The 17,417-nt window shown below is 40.8% G+C and overlaps 1 protein-coding gene across 2 annotated transcripts in view; it reads right to left on the reverse strand.

The window, feature by feature from the left end:
- Positions 1-17,417, reverse strand: part of sdk2a (sidekick cell adhesion molecule 2a) — a 152,123-nt gene that overhangs the window by 37,776 nt on the left and 96,930 nt on the right. For both annotated transcript variants that reach the window (XM_017705948.2, XM_037544749.1), the window contains exons 10-18: positions 16,172-16,288; positions 15,667-15,834; positions 13,586-13,688; positions 10,968-11,144; positions 9,994-10,130; positions 9,561-9,708; positions 2,080-2,220; positions 514-695; positions 242-357 (exon numbers count right to left, since the gene is read on the reverse strand). In XM_017705948.2, the coding sequence (XP_017561437.2) occupies positions 242-357; positions 514-695; positions 2,080-2,220; positions 9,561-9,708; positions 9,994-10,130; positions 10,968-11,144; positions 13,586-13,688; positions 15,667-15,834; positions 16,172-16,288 (1,289 nt within the window). The remainder of the gene's footprint in view (positions 1-241; positions 358-513; positions 696-2,079; positions 2,221-9,560; positions 9,709-9,993; positions 10,131-10,967; positions 11,145-13,585; positions 13,689-15,666; positions 15,835-16,171; positions 16,289-17,417) is intronic.

Genomic DNA, 17,417 nt, shown 5'->3' on the forward strand with positions numbered 1-17,417 from the left:
CATTAGCATGTTTGTTACATATGTAACCCATTGTCGAGCAAATTCCATTCCTTGTCAGCTCTATTAGTCTTGTCTTGTTGCACCATTGCAAAACGAAAGAGGCATCTTGGCTAATCAGTTACCTATGTGGTGTGAATAAAATGATATAAATGTGATTTTTCACTGAACTATTCCATTAATTATAACAGAATTAGATATTTTCATACTATGGAGCACTAGAGAGCAGAAGGAGGGTGGATACCTTGTAGCCCTGGTTGATTCCGTTGATAAACTGTGGGCTCGGGGCGCTCCACGTGAAGCGAACCGTGGTGGAATTGACAGCTTCAGCCTGTACGTTGCCCGGGGGAACCGTGGGCACTGTGAAGTATATCCCATTTAAAAGGACAGCGATGAATGAGTAAATAAACAGGTGTAAGCAAGATTTTAAGGAGGACAAAAAGAGCACACAAAATGTTCAACTCAAAACGCGAAACATGTTTTCTGCCTAAAAAAAAGCCTCTTCCCAGTCCTCACCTCCCTGTAGTGTCCATTCAGTGACCTTCTGGCTGAAGACACCCTGACCTGCGCCATTGTAGGCGGCCACCTCGATCTCGTAATTGGTCCAGATGATGAGATCCTCCAGCAGAAGGTTGGTCTGGTCTGGGTTTGTGATGTTTTTAATCTGACAGTCCACCGGTAAACCTGACAGACAGTATCTAAACCAACCCAATTACTCACAGTTAGAGACAATGTGGGGAGCAATTTTCAGACAGTAGTCAGGGACTGAGCTGAGGCACTGAGGGACAGTACATATAAACAACTGATAAAGAGCATGGACAGTGGTGTTGTAGCATCTTCACTAGAATTTTGGGCCCTGTCTCCACCCTCGCTCATTTTTTTGTTTTGAAGTGCTTCTTAATGGTTACAAAACCTTACAATGCCATTTTAACACCTTTAGAAAAAGACAGCTTCTCTCTGTTCTGTGGGAACATTTTATAATAAATGGATCAACACAAATGCTTTGAACCCATGAAATCAATGTTGTAAAATCAATCATGTTGATCCAACATTGTTTTGATGTCACTCGCTGATGGCTGCATAGCTGGTAATGTAATGTCAGCTATGATATTGATTTAGTGTTGAAAGAATGTTTACTCTATGATTGTGCAGTGTTGATTCAAAAAAGAAAGCACAGCAAACCCAGATAACAAAGAGTTATGGAATCCATAAATACACATTTAAGCGTCAGTTTAACTGAATCAAAATTCTGATCTCATGTTGATTCTTCATTGATTTTGCTTAACATTAAAACAACATTGAACGTTTAACAAAAGCCCAAGCAAAATGATGATCCTGAAGGAAAATCAAAAACGAATTAATCTATCTGCGCTGTCTAGGTAATTTGGTTCATTACTTACAAACCTTTCTTACACTTTTGACCCTCAAATTCAGAGTAAATTCTGGAGGTGGCAAACCCAAGGACTTTTATTCTTGCATGACAATTGTGTTACCCACTGTGCCATACTTTACATCACTTTCACGTGACTTTTGTCATCACAAGGTGGCAGAACTTGGGCTTGACAACAGCAGGTCTTACAGCCAGAGATTTTCTCTGTTTGTTTCCTTCTTTATCTGTTTTGTAATATTGCTGAGTACATGCCTGTGATTTATCTGTTTTTACTCATGCTGAGGATTTGCTGCTTTATTCTGTGAATCACTATGACTTTTGGAACAACCTGTAATAAAACTGACTAAGGGCGTAGATCCACCTACAGTCCCTTTGTTTCAGTTGAGGCATGCTAAGGCAATGAATATGTCTATTATTTCCAATTTATATACATGGTTAAATCACTTGGGGCCGTTAACTCTAATAGTACTCAGGTCCAATTTACAACATGCAGAGTGCGGCCTCCAATGGACAATGTGAAAGTTTATTCAGCACTGGAGAATTTACAGGAGTGCGCTCCACGTCCTGTGGGGACGTCTGCTTAGCTGACTGTGCATGTTTCAGTAATTAAAGCTGAATTGAAATTGAACTGTCTAACCCGTTCCGCTAGTAGGAGCGTTTGTGCGATGAAGTGTGTGACTGTGGGCTCTCACCTGATGATGTAGCCCTGCAGCGGGCCATTCTGGTGGCTCTCTGGGGGAGGCTGCCACTGGATCATGATGGACTGATTTGTACGACCACTGGCGATGACTGTCTGCGGAGGGGCGCTGGGTGGCTCCTCAGGCAATGTCAACCTGAGAAAAAGAGGAACAGAGAGTACCATTAGGATTTTATTGATATATGCTTATTAATTCAGTATTTTAACTGTAGATTTACTTTTCTTTTACAGCAAACTAGCAACTTTGTAAACTAGATGTCTAGCAAACAACTTCACTAAAATGTAACGTTACTTCAGATCATTCTGCACTGTAAAAGGGAAATGACCATATTACAGGGAGATATGTGTTCTTTAATAATAAGTCTGCACAATGGTACGTCAAAGGCCTTAATAATGATATGTATGCAGGGCAGCACATTCAACCTGAAAAAAAGCTAGTGGAAACACTGATTATTTGTTACCCCAGGGGTGAAGTCATGATCAAAGACCAGAAAAGAAGAGTTTTCTGTGAGTGCCATCACCATATTTTATCCAATCAAATCGTTATACTCTCCACTGTTTTCAGCCCTCCGATCACTGTTTACAAACATGCCCCATATCATCCTCAAGCCTTTAGTTTGTTTTCGATGATTAGGTTTAGGTTTTAAATGTGTCCTCTGATTTTATAACTGTCATGCCATCTTCTAAGGATCCACCTGCTGTGGCAGTATGCTTTAGCCTAGAATGGCATGTTCATTGTGCAAACATGCCTGGGTGCTGCAGTGTTTGTTGCATATATTAATCTATTATTTGCTTTGTATGCTAGAATATGGTGATATCACCACAGAGCGAAAGCACTGGAATAAGCAGGGTGATAACTGCATGGTTATCAGGAATCTGCTACAGCCTGCTGTATTGACATTGCAGAACATTACCATGTTTGGAAGTTGTATGTATCAGACTCTACCCACAGGCCTTTTCAGAGGCCTACGCAAAATTTTATTTCTGCCTATGCACCTGTGCTATCCCATAATAACATGATAGTTAAATAGTTTAAAATGAACTTAGATCTTTCCTCAGAAATTCAAATTAGTCCATAAATTTAGAAATACATGTCTTAAGATGCACAGCCACACAACTTGACAGAAAGAAATAGCAATTAGTGAAGTTGCCGTAATTTCCAGTTTCTTCAGCACAGACAGCAGAATCGTTTACATCAGTACTTATCAATACACCATTTTTCCTCTAACTAGCTCCTCTTTAGAATGGGTGTGAGAGGATAGAGAGGAAAAGAAAGAGAGGGCAGGCGAAGTGGGAGAAAAACAGAGACGGGAGAAATACACAGTTTGCAGGCAAGTTATCAAAGAATGTTTTAGTGTTTCATGTGAAAGTCTCTTCGGAATAGCCAAAGTCTTCATCATAGGAAGATAAACACTAGGACCCGCTCTGTGCTGTGTATGATTTAAACGGCTAGAAAGGGGAGAGAATAACGATTACGGCCCTGTCTTCTTCTGCCGGCTCAGGCCGCCTGAGCCCACAGCAAAGGGCCGAGCTGTGCGCGGGAGACCCAGAGAGACGGGCTGTAGCTGAGCATGATGATGATCAAAGGCGCCAACGGAGAAAAAAACGGGCTAATGCCGCTGAGCAGGAAAGCAGCCCGACTCTCCTTAAATCAATTTAAGTTGACATCTTGATTTCTCCTGGGTGAGAGTGCAGTTCTGGGGCCGAGATAAAAACGCGGCGCTTAGGATCAAAGACGCATGCCTCGGAAGCTCTGCGCTCCGCAAGCTGTTATGTCACCCCCCCACGGACTCTGTGCGCGCTCAGAGAGAATAGCTTGTGATCTGAGTGTGTGCATGTGGATGTACAGGTATTAGAGGGGAAAGAGGAAAAACGCATTTAAGCAGATTGTTGCATAAGCGCTGCTTTAGATGGTGTAGTAGTGTATGACAGCGCAGGTGTATGTACACTTTTGTTTAAAGCTGCCGTATACCGCATTGTTCTCACAGGGCCGCTAATAGGATCAACATTTTGGTGAGGTCTGTTTTGCAAAAATGTGACCCACATCTCAAAGTGAATAAACCAACTGCTGAATGTGAGTATCACACCAACTGTCAGTCTCTGTCAGATTTTTTTCTGTCTGATTTTTTTAAACCAAATTATTGGTGCATAATTGTAATTCACATTTTCCTTTCATTTGTTCATTTCATATCCATCCATTCCTCCTCTTGAACTGCTATTACTTTTCCATAAACTGAATTGACTCCAACTGCCCTGCTTACATTTATGTAACCAACCAATTAACTGTCAAATTACTTGTTAACTCTCAGTTAAAAAAATAATCAATGAGTCAGTCATTATTCATATTTAAATGACTATTTTTGTTTACTGTGTCTTTAAAACATGACATCTGTAGTGATCAGCTGCCCTGTATTGGGCCTCATTCAGAAATCAGTCCAGGCTGAAACACTCCTTATGACTTCAACTTGAAAGGACAGGGCTAAACTGCTGTAGGCTAACTAGGCGGATATGTAGCGCTGGGCAAAAGACTTAAGCAAATAGTTTAAAGCCATTTGTTTTGGAGTGTGTTTCTGCTTGTAAAAACACTATATAACATTGATAACATTGGAATAAATTCAAACAAACGATAAAGCAGTTTATCTTCTAATTTAAAAAAAAGGTTAATATCTTTTGAGCTAATTAAAAGTACAAAGGCTGGGTCCTAGATGTGTCCATGATACCCCCAGTTACCACAGGGATGTGTTTAAATGCATCACCAGCACAGATTATTTCACAATAAATCATCATAAATATACAACTATAGTGTATTATTTATCATTAATAACTTCTTGTTATTATATTATAGCTTCTAGTATTATTACAATGTTATTATTGTGCATGAACAAATATTATTACGATAAGTTATTTCAAATGTCTGAACAGTAGTACTACACATGCTTGCGTAAGTGGGTTTGTATGTATATGTCTGTCAGCACTGCATTGAATCCTGAGTTGCTTGTCAAGCTTTGCTTAAGAGTGCAGTTTGTGTTGCAGTATAAAGCTTGAAAGAATTCTTTATAATGTCATATAAGGCAGCCTTCTGCCTAACTTTGCCTTTTCAGGCTTTCATTCTTGACTGAGGGTTGCATCAGCAGCCAGTCTTCCAGCTTTGCTCCCTTTAAATATTTTGCAGCTCCTGTTTGAAGAGCTTTCCCTCGGTCATGACAGCTGGGTCAGAGCTTTTGCTTTTCTGGGCGGCAGGATATTGATTTGCTATAGCAGGATATTGCAGCCTGACGGAAACGTTTACTTTATCTTGCACGTTTTGTGGGGAAAAAAAACTGGCCCCAATTTCATCTGATCCCGACTCGATTTTCAGTAAACATCATAATTCCCAGTCGCATCCAATCGTTCTCACATCAAGGTTGCATCTAGCTGATCCAAAGAAGCTCGAAATCTAGTGCTTAAGTGAAGCAAGTGGTGAATTTTTCAAGCCAAACCCAGGGTGCACTACTTTGATAGACAAATACACTACAGATCAGAACAGAAGTCTATTAATATTAATACACAACACATCAAATCCATGTTAAACTGTTGCTTGAAATGCACTTTCTGGGGTGACTTGGCATTATTCCCTTGTGGCACTATCTTAAGAGATAGAACGTAAGTGTGTATATGTGTATGAGCATGCTAGTGTGGGTGCGCAAGCATGCAGAAGCCGGCCATGAGACGTCAGAGCCATCCTCGCGGGACCAGGTTGTGTTTGAGCGGGAAACCGCCTCAGCTTTCTTTCTGAAGCTCCAGCAGACTCAGAGCTTCGCGGCTTCCAGACAAAAGCGACTAAATCTCCACGCGCCCTCCAACATCCTGTCTAGCATGCTGCGCTTCCTCTGCTACAGCAGGATAATGCACCTCTCTCCCTCCGCTGGCCTGGGCGGCTAGCCTGCGACATGAAAGCTTTCTGCTTCTTTCATCAGGGCCTTTGTGTGCGTCCTTGTGTGCTTAAGTGCACGGCTACATGGGGATTGCAGCCCCTGCTCTTTGTTTTCCCGCCATGCTTAGTCTTGAGCGAAATTCCACAATCGGTCCACGCTGAATCTCCCAATTTGAAGCTGCAGGGATTACATGCACTCAATCACAATAGAAAAAGAATAGAGCTTAATTGCCCTAACTGGATCGCAATACATCGATAATTAAGATCCTCGAAGCCTGGCTGGTGTTTTGCGGCTCCTACGGTTTCCGTAGAGTACTTTTAGTTTAATGACGTACGTTAGGCCTGTTTATATGCACTGGCTGTATAAGACAAAACAACATTGTATCTACAATTATAGGCTATTTGTCAAAAACATCTACCACAGGTGCATTTTTTAGGTATTACTGACTGTAGCCCATCTGTTCTGCTACTGTGAGTGTCAGGCACAGCAACATTGGTCAGGTTTTTAAACATGTGCATGGCTGGAAACAGTCCTCCAGCCAGCAGTGGTCCTGTGGTCAGAAACTGACTACTGATGAAGGGCTAGATCTACAGTCTTATAGAGGTATACCTCCAAGCTGTTTTCTCTATGACAAAAATAAATGGCATTTCTGAAAAATGCAGCTGTTGTTCCCTGAGATAAACAAAAAAGGTAACACTTTATTTGAAGGCGGCTACTTAACATTGACATAACTACATAGTAAACATGTCATAGAGTTCTTATGTCATACATGGTCATGAGCTGTCAAGACAGATTTTTGTTCAGTGATAAGTATCATGATGGATGTAATGGTTGATGTCATAAAGGCTATGCTTAGCAAAAATTATCATGTGACACAAGCTGATTATGGCATCTGACATAACTACCAGTATTGGTTCCCTGACACTGTTAAATTGCTGAAGAAACTCTGTCGTGGCACCTTATGTGATGTAAGACATGCCATGGTTATGTGAATATTATGTAGTAGTAGCGTTCAAATAAGTGTTTCTAAGCATTCCAAATATAATGTATTTGCCATAACTGGATCCCTGGATCCCCTGTGATCCCCTGAACAACAAGGCTGTTGAAGAACCCAAATAAGACCATTGCTACATGCCAGCTGACACTGTTTCACACTGAACTGACACCATAAAACTGACACCTTCACCAAAATACCCCACACAGACTAGCAAGTTTTGGCAAATGTGGTGGTTAAGTTGCTTTGGCCGTAGCAGTCTACAATTTGTGTAGCTCGTGTTAGTTGGTATAGAACCATTGTAAACTTGGCAGCTTGTATGTAGCATTAGGATCCAGAGACACTCAGGGGGAAACACACAGAGCAAAATGTATCAGTATAATGTATCATGACAAAGGCGATTTTCCACACCATTCATTTTGCTCATAGAGAAAATCTGACGTGGAGCTCCAAATATGAGCATAACACCAACTACAGAATGATTCACGACTTATAAAGTGTATAAAGTGGCCAGTAGTGTATAAATTGTTTAAATATTTCAGACCATAAAACATAATATACTAGCAATATACACAATGAAATATATACTATCTCACAAAAGTGAGTACACCCCTCACATTTCAGGAAATATTTTATTATATCTTTTCATGGGAAAACACTATAGAAATGAAACTTGGATATAATTTTAAGTACTGCTTGTATAGCAGTATTAATTTACTGTCCTCTGAAAATATCTCAACACACAGCCATTAATGTCTAAATAGCTGGCAACACAAGTGCACCTCACAGTGAACATGTTCAAATTGTGCCCAATTGTGTCACCATCCCTCCCTGGTGTCATGTGGCTTGTTAGAGTTACAAGGTTCCAGGTGTGAATGGGGAGCACGGCTGTTAAATTTGGTGTTCTGGGTACAGTTTGCTCATACTGGACACTGGATATTCAACATAGCACCTCAGGGCAAAGAACTCTCTGAGGATGTGAGAAATAGAATTGTTGCTCTCCACAAAGATGGCCTAGGCTATAAGAAAACTGCTAACACTCTGAAACTGAGCTATAACATTATGGACAAGGTCATACAATGGTTTTCCAGGACAGGTTCCACTCCGAACCGGCCTCTCCAAGGTCAGCCAAAGAAGTTGAGCCCATGTGTTTAGCGTCATATCCAGAGGTTGGCTTAAAAAATAGATGCATGAGTGCTGCCAGCATTGCTGCAGAGGTTAAAGAAGTGGGAGGTCTGCATGGCCGTCATCCCAAAAGGAAGCCTTTTCTGAAGCTGATGCACAAGAAAGCCTGCAAACAGTTTGCTGAAGACAAGCAGTCCAAGAATATGGATTACTGGAACCATGTCCTGTGGTCTGATGAGACCAAGTTAAACATGTTTGCCTCAGATGGTGTCTAGCATGTGTGGTGGCACCCTGGTGAGGAGTAAACTGTGTCTTGCCTACAGTCAAGCATTTTGGTGGTAGCATCATGGTCTGGAGCTGCTTGAGTGCTGCCAGCACTGGGGAGCTGCAGTTCATTGAGGGAAACATGCATTCCAACGTACTGTGACATTCTGAAGCTGAGCATGATCCCATCCCTTCACAAACTGCTCTGCATGGCAATTTTTTAACACAATAACAACCCAACCAAACCTCCAAGATGACATCAGCCTTGCTGAAGATAAAGGTGATGGACTGGCCAAGTATTTTTCTAGACCTAAACCCAATTGAGCACCTGTGGGGCATCCTCAAGCGGAAGGAGGTGGAGCGCAAGGTGTTGAACATCTACCAGCTCCATGATGTCGGATGATCTTGGAGGAGTGTAAGAGGATTCCATGCCCAAGAGGGTTAAAGCAGTGCTAGATAATAATGTTGGTCACACAAAATACTGACACTTCGAGCACAATTTGGACATGTTCACTGTGAGGTGTACTCACTTGTGGTGCCAGCTATTTAGACATTAATGGCTGTATGTTGAGTTCCTTTCAGCTATACAAGCTGTACACTGACTACTTTAAGTTATATCCAAGATTCATTTCTATAAACTCGTCCCATGAAAAGATATAATAAAATATTTGCAGAAATGTGAGGGGTGTACTCACTTTTGTGAGATAGTATATATTTCATTGTGTATATTGCTAGTATATTATGTTTTATGGTCTGAAATATTTAAACAATTTATACACTACTGGCCACTTTATACACTTTATAAGTCGTGAATCATTCTGTAGTTGGTGTTATGCTCATATTTGGAGCTCCACGTCAGATTTTCTCTATGAGCAAAATGAATGGTTTGGAAAATCGCCTTTGTCATGATACATGACATGTATATATAGAGATACTGTATGTCTACACTCTAATATTTCTCTCATACTCATCATTTTTCATCATTCTCCTTTTCTCCTTTCTTTCTTTTCAATCCCTGTCCGCCTGTGATCAGTTTTTTATTTTTTTTTTATCTAATGGCAACTATATTGCCTTTATATTGTCTCATATTGTGTATTGAGTTTCTGTCAAACTGTCAATTCTAAGAAAGTGTTAATACATAAAAAAACAAAAGAAACAATAAGAGAGTAATCCACTGACCGCTCTGTTTCTCTGCTGAACTGGCCCTTGCCCACATCGTTGACAGCACAGAGACGAAACTGGTAGGAGCGAGCAGGTATGAGGCCACCTACCCCAATACTGGTGGCTTCTGGCTCTATATTGGCCAGGAGTATCGTCCATGGAGCATCTGGCCCACAGAAAGCGAGTCAGAGAAAGACACACACAGAGAGGGTACACCGGTCAGTAAGGTAAAAGCAGATGCTGTAGTACAGGGGCCATTCATTCTGGGGGTCTGATGCATACCTGATGTTACAAAATGTTCTTCTGCATGTTGTTTAGTTTTTGTTTTTTTGGGACAGCAACAATATTAAAAATATGGTACAATAAATTAAGCTCTTCTGTTGGAATATATTGATAATGTTTAACATAATTTTTTATAGGGGTTTGCTGGGATCTTCCCTGGCCCACTCACTGTTCTCAGACACCTCCAGGATGTATCGGATGAGGGGGCTGTTGCCATCAAAGGCCTGTGCCCATGTCAGGTTGATGGAGCGCTTCTCTGTAGAGCTGTACATGGCGACAGGGTTCTCTGGAGCATGGGGTAGCTGTCTGCAAGATGGAGAACCACAGTGAAGAACAGAATAAGTCAATGGTCCACAAGTACATTTACATGAGCTTTGGTACCCACAACACATGCTTGCTATGCATGCATAAAAATGACAGCATTCACTTTTATAAAATCACACATTTAGACAAATCAAGAAATATTCAGTCAAATATTTCAAATAAAACTTTGAATGATTATTCAACCAAAAAATTATTGTGTTCTTGACAGTCTTGAGGCTGAAGCTTTAGCATCCGCTAGAAAATAGTTACTAAGTTAGTCTACTTAGTTAAAATATATAACCGAAACATAACCAGCAGTTGACAGTGCTAAATAAAACCAACTTGTCATTGCACCAATAACAATTGTGAAGTTTTATTTTGCCTTATAACAATGTAGGCTAATGAACATTAGCAATTTAGTCTTGTAAGAATGCTATGTTCAATTAGTACTAAGGCCTGTTTCTGATGTTGTTGATCCAATCTTAAAGACTTTTAAAATGTGATTTTAGATCAAACAAACAGATATGATTATTAACTATTAAATACAATATCAATTCCTGACAAAATGCTCCTTGACATTGTAAAAAACAACTGTGAGGACCATAGAAGACAACATTCATCATTCACTACTCTCCCAGCATCCCATTATCTACAGTTTCGACATCTGCAGGATGGAGAGAGTAACAATGTTCTCTTATGAGGAGTGTTAGAGAGACTGAAAAAGCAGGAAATCCATAATGCAAAGAGGCAGAAAGCAGAGCTAGCAAAGTCAGAACAACTGTGAGCCAGTGTACAATCTGCCATGACAGGTGGAGGGAGAGGAAAGGAGTGGATTTAGACCTGACTCTCAGGTAAGCGCTGCGTGAGTCGTTGCCTCCCACAGAGGTTACTCTGCAGGTATAGGTGCCGATATCCCCTGACCAGGTCTGGGAAATGTGCAGGGTGCCGTTGGGGTCCACACGCAGCCGTGGACTCGACTTCACATCTATGGCCAGACCACCTTTCTCCCAAATGTGCCTGAAACACAGAGCAAAAAACTACTATGACAACAAACACTGCAAAAACAAACAGCTATGACCACAAACTTTGGGAAAAAAAACAGCAGCTATGCCCACCAACACAGCAAAAACAAAACAAAACAAAAAAAACTGCAATGACTCAGTAATGATCAGATTGCATTAATAGCTATTAGCTTGAAAAGTGAATTACCAGATATTGACTAGATATGGCTTAATAAGAGCATAATAATGGACACCTATCATTTTGTGTACAAGATTATGATGTATAACACAAACAAATATGCTTTGGAAAATGCTTATTACACCCTGGTTTTTATTTAAATATGTAGTCCTAAGCAGACTGCTAATTACCAACTACTGGCTTTTTAAGGCCTAAATAGTGCATTACAATGACCCTTTATACTGATGTGTTACCTTATTTACTTCTGATTTATTGATGACTATTATTGTCTCCCAGCAGTATGTGTTAAATTAACTGGCAATGCCATTTGGGATGTCAGGCCACATTCAGCACTTTGGGTGATAACAGGAAGGTCTAGGTCACTTTTGGACAGAATGTTGCTGGGCTCAGGTCAGTTTCACTTAAAACTTGTGGATATGGTTTAAGTCGGGTCAGTTCAGGCCAGATTTTGTAGGGCTCAGGTCAGATTTGTACAGAATTTTGTTGGCCTCAGGCTGGGTTCGCTCAGAATTGTGTTGGGCTCTGGTCAGTTTCAAGCTCAAAATTTGATTGTGCGGTTCAAGTCAGCTCAAGTTCAGACAAAATCTTGTAAGGCTCAAGTCAATGTCATACTTAGTTTCAATTCTGCTCAAGCCAGATTTAGACAGAATGTTCTCGGGTTATATTTGGCTTTAGACCAAAATGTCTGGTCTAAATAAAGCTGTGATTCAAGTGACACACAAATTGGCATGCAAGTACATGTACACATAAAATATATAAGACACTCTGGCAAGCAAACACAAACATAATCACCCTTAACTCACATTGGCATGCATACATAAACAAGCTCATAATACACCCTGGGACACAAACACTCAAGCACACGCATACATTTTGGCCTGCAATATGTATAACCAAACATGCACACACACAAACACATGCAAACACACATGCATTACTGTGCAAACATCTGAAACCACCTTTGATTTATTTATTTTCTAGTCAAAATGGACATTTTTTGGGAGATATATGTGAGAAGAAAATATTTAGAGAAACTGGGACTCCTAACCAACCATCTGATAAACAGTACTCCAGTCAAGCAGTACTCAATCCTTCTACAATGCAAAGACAACTTAACACTAGGAGTCTGAAAGGATATGTAGCTGTCAAGAAGCCACTGCTGAGAAAAAGAAAGACATTAAAGAAGAAAACTTACAAACCACAAAAGAAGCTGCTGGTGTTCTCAGAACAACTGACTGACCACCCAAAGGCCAAACCTCATCTTCACTGAATGTGATTGGGATTTTTTGGATAAATCCAAAAACAAGTCCAGTAAAAACAAGTAAATGCAACCAACTTCTAAGACTGAATTGTGGAGGTGTGGGAAAACGTCACAGCCGATTTCTGAAAAACTGAAAGTAATCTCCCTAAAACGTAAGCTGTAATAAAGGCAAAGTGTGGGCTACATGCTGAAAAACGTTATATAATAGTACGTTATGGAGGCCTCTATGTACGTTTCTTATGTAAGTTAAATATATGCTTTCTGTTTATATTCCTGGCTCTGTAAGAGGAATAACTTGTGCTTGATGGCTGTTTTGACTAAAATTGAAATAAACGAAGGGTGATCTCTGACTGTTGCACGGTGCTCTACATTAAGTATATAATTCAAACACATACACACACACTTGAAACTCCAATACACATGAAACCAGCATATATAATGCATTCTGACATGCAAACATGCACACACACATACAAAATGTTCCGTCAACACTCCTGTATTGGCATGCAAGAACACAAACACACAAATTACACATTTATAACACCCCCTGACATGAGAACACACACACACACACACACACACACACACACACACACACACACACAGCAAGCATATATAATATACTCTGGCACACAAAAACACACCAACATTTTAATTGCAGCTGCATCGACTCCCCGGTTTAATCTCCTGTGTCTTGTGTTTAATTAAAGTCTGCATCTAAGTTATTGCTCTGTTTACATATTCATCTGTTTCCCTCGATCAAATCAATAAGAGCAGCTCAGCAGGTGACAGCTAAATCAACTCTTATGAGACTGAGTGCAATAAAGAGATTGCCAAGACTGAGTGAGTGAGTTACTGTTGATCAGAGATGATGAGAGATGAGAGAAAGTGAGACAGGGTGGGAGAGAGGGAGAGAAAGAGAGACATTAGTAGATAGAGAGGGAGTGAAAGGCAGGGGGAGTTAGGGGAAAGTAGGGCAGAAAGACAGAGGTGTTACCTGACGGTGACACTGGGGTCATGGGTCACACCGCAGGACATTGTGGCTTTGGTGCCTTTGATGACGCTCTGGTCCTGCGGAAGGTTGGTGATGCGGGTTCGAGCTGGCAGAACACACAGACAATAACTTGCGTGTAATAAACATTACTGTTTTATGAGAGCATTAACCCCTTACAAGGCTCATATCCTTCTTGCTCTTGCTTTAAGCCTGGAATACCCCTATGACACTTATGTGGATTTATGTTCCAAGAATGTTTATGTTAATAGGTACAAATCTGTCCTCAAGGCCCAATTGTGTACCTTTTTAGTGCTCATTTTTCTTGTTATTTTTATTTTTTTCCCCTGAGGTCCACAATATTTGTAAGTGCCAAAAACAGCTTTGTTTCCATATATGGACTGTTGGACCGAGGAGGGAAACAATAATTACAGCAGCCACACTGACATACAGCCATTAATATCTGTTAATTCTCCGGTTAATAGCTCAATCAGAATAGAATATATCCATGAGTACACAGATACATCTGATTAAGGCTATTCCGAATACAATTTCTCTCCGATTGAATGAGGTGGGTAATCCTGTAAATCATCCATGTAAACACTTGTATCTAATTACATTCCCATTTTGAAAGTTTAAGTAAGTTCTGTGCATGTGCATTTGCATCATTATGGACGTTTATAACATTCACCATGGTGGGAGCCAGAAAATGGTGGGCAGAGTAGTCTAAATTTATACTTTAAAAGACTTAAAATAGTTAGCAGGACAGATGGCCGTAAAGCTTGCGATAACAAGCTGTTCAGAAAAATACCTGAACAAATGAACGCCAACTGAAAACTCAGGTAACAAACTGCTGCTCGTCTCACTGTGATTGGACTTGTGATGCTTATGGTCATGGTAACGTCTACACTAAGTGGTACTCTATGTCTGCATGTTATTTTGGATCTGATTACTTGTAGTGTGCATGTAAAAGGAGATTTTCGTCAGATTCTTGGGTAGAGCGTGCATATAAACACATCAGTCTTGATCTATAATTGGAATTTATTCAAATCGGATTGACAAAAATCACTGCATGCAAACATTGCCACTGTTAAAAGGTGAGGGAAATGAACTGAGTTGTAAAAGTATGCTATTTTCACATCACATTCAAAATGTACCTTTCACTTCCCAGGAGAAAGGTTCATATTCAGGACAGTGTATTGGGAGTCAATGCAAGTTAAAAAAACAATTTCAATAGAATATGACACTGTTCCCTAACTGTAAACATTGGAAATGTACCCTTGAGAGATACAATGCCTGTACTAGTAGAGTATAGAATTGAATATGCAGTTCTTGTCACTGTGTCTTTAAGACATTTGATGACATACAATACTACTACAGTATATTAGTCATACTTTAGATTTAAGAATGGATCTATCATGATCTACTTAGAAGAATATCGATGTGAAAAGGAAAATGCAATAAGCAAACAGAAATAGTGAAAAAGAGTTTCTAAATCTGGGGAGATAAAAAGATATAGAGAAAATGGGTCTCCTAACAACCACGCAAGACCTGCTAGACCAAAAAACTGCCGCCACCAGATAAACAGTACTTAAAGCTTTCACTGTATAGAAGAAAATCAAGCTCTACTCTTACTTCATATCTGAAAAATAACTTCAAATTTCTCTCCATCCCTCCACTATTAGAAGACAACTCAACTTTCAGACTGAGCCTGAAAAGTTTGCACTAAAGGACATCACTGAGATGTAGAGTATTGCTTTATAAAATGTGTATTTGGGATTACTTGGATTGTGAGAAACTGAAAACGTAACAGCTGCCAAAAAACGTATTTTCAGGAGCCGTAAATCTGAATAGAACTTACTATATATATGTAGAACGTTCTATGTGTATAAATAAAACTATAAAAAAGGAAATGCAACCAGCTTCTTAACTCTGATGGTGCGGAAAAACATTTCTGCAGATTTATTACATTTAGTTATTCTTAGTTTTGTTTAAAACAGAAATAGGCTTTAAATGAAATAAATGAAATTAACACTCTGACTTCTGCACAGTGCTGTGCCATCAAACTACTCTCTGCTCTCACTCACCCCACACCACCAGGTTAGCAGAAGCCTCATCAATGCCGCGAGAGTTGCTGGCCATGCAGGTGTAGGTGCCAGCGTCGGACAGGTGCGAGGGGCTGACCAGCAAACTGCCTGACTCCAACAGGGTGAAGCGGGGCAGCTGCACAGAACCACTGGCCAACACTCGCTCGCCTGTAGAGAAAGAGAGAGAGAGAGGGAGAGAGAGAGAGAGAGAGAGAGAGAGAGAGAGTATGACCAATATATATAGAGAGAGACAAAATGATAAGAAAGAGAGAGGGAGACAGAGAGAAAGGAGAGCCAGTTAGGAGAGTTGAAGGAAGAGATCAGAAAAATGATGTCTCGTCTGTTTATCAAAAGGCCAGTGCTTTAGTGGCATGATAAATCCCACAATGCCTCGGACTCTGCAGCTGCACTGATGGATCTGGCTCCAGGAGGTCTTCTGATAACGCTCTGTTTTTGTCAGGCCTGAGTCCAGGTAGGTGTGTGAGATGACTGATTAGCAGCTGACCTTTCTGCCACGTGATGGCGGGACGTGGAGCTCCGGATGTTTCGCAGTGCAGGATGACCGACATGCCGTCGATCACGGCGCTGTCCGTCGGCCCCGCAGTGATGTTGGGGGCAATGCCTGGGGCAGACAGGATGAGACCGCTCAGATAACACACAGTCTCTGACAGTACAGTGCAAGTCAGCATAGCAGTACGAGAGCAGGTGTATTGTGTGTGTGTGTGTGTGTGGGATAAAGTTATCGCACAGGAATCTTTCTTCATGCATTCTATTAAAGAAAAAAGCAAAGACGACAGATAAAATAAAAAAGGAGAAGAATCTTATCAAAATCAGGATTGGAAGGTAAGAAAAATGCTTTGTGGGCTCTGTACCTGCTCACTATCTCTCTTCTCCACTCTCCTTATCTCTGTCTGTTTTCCTCTTTCTCTCTACCTCTCTCTCTCTATGTCACCCTCTCTTTCCCTCCCGACTTCTGCCTACCCCTCTCTCTTCATCTCATCATCACTCTTCTCTATACTACAAAATTGGCCTCTTTCTTTCTCTCTCATATCTCTCTTTCAGCCTATCTCCACCTTTTCCTCTTTGTCTCTCTGACTCTCTACTTCCCTCGCTTCCTTCTCGTCCTTTATCCCTTTATACTATTCTGACATTCACTCTCTCCATCCCTCTATTTCTCCTTCATTTTCTGTTTGTTTCTTTTTCCTTTTTTCCTCCCCCTCTCTCTCATTCACTCCATCTTTATCTTTCCCACTCTCTGCTTTCCTCTCCTGTCTGCCTGTTTCTTTCTCTTCCCTACTCTCTCTTCCTACTACCCTGTCAATTATTCTCCCTCCTTCAATTTCCCATTCTTCTTCTCTGTCTGTTTCCCTTACATTTTCTCCCTCACTCTCTCCTTCTTTGTCTCTCTCATGCTGCTTTCCTCTCCTTTTTCCTCTCTTTCCCCCCCTCTTCTTTGTCTTTCCTGAAACTCTGCTTTCCCTCTCCTTCTGTCTATCTCACTCTCTTTCTAATCTCCCGCTCTCTCTCTCTCATTGTCTCTTCTCCACTCTCTTTTTCACTCCGGGTCTCTCTCTTTTGCTCTCTTTCTCCTATGCTTTTTCTCATTCTGTTTTCCTCTCCTTCTATGTGTGTTTCTCTCACCCTCTCTCTCTGTCTCCCTGACTCTTTGCTTCCCTAGCTGTCTCTTTCACTCTCTCTGCCTTTACACTACCCCATCAATCACTCTCTCCCTCCCTCTCTTCCTCATTCTC

This window comes from Pygocentrus nattereri, chromosome 14, assembly GCF_015220715.1.
Source record: "Pygocentrus nattereri isolate fPygNat1 chromosome 14, fPygNat1.pri, whole genome shotgun sequence".
Classification (NCBI taxonomy): domain Eukaryota; kingdom Metazoa; phylum Chordata; class Actinopteri; order Characiformes; family Serrasalmidae; genus Pygocentrus; species Pygocentrus nattereri.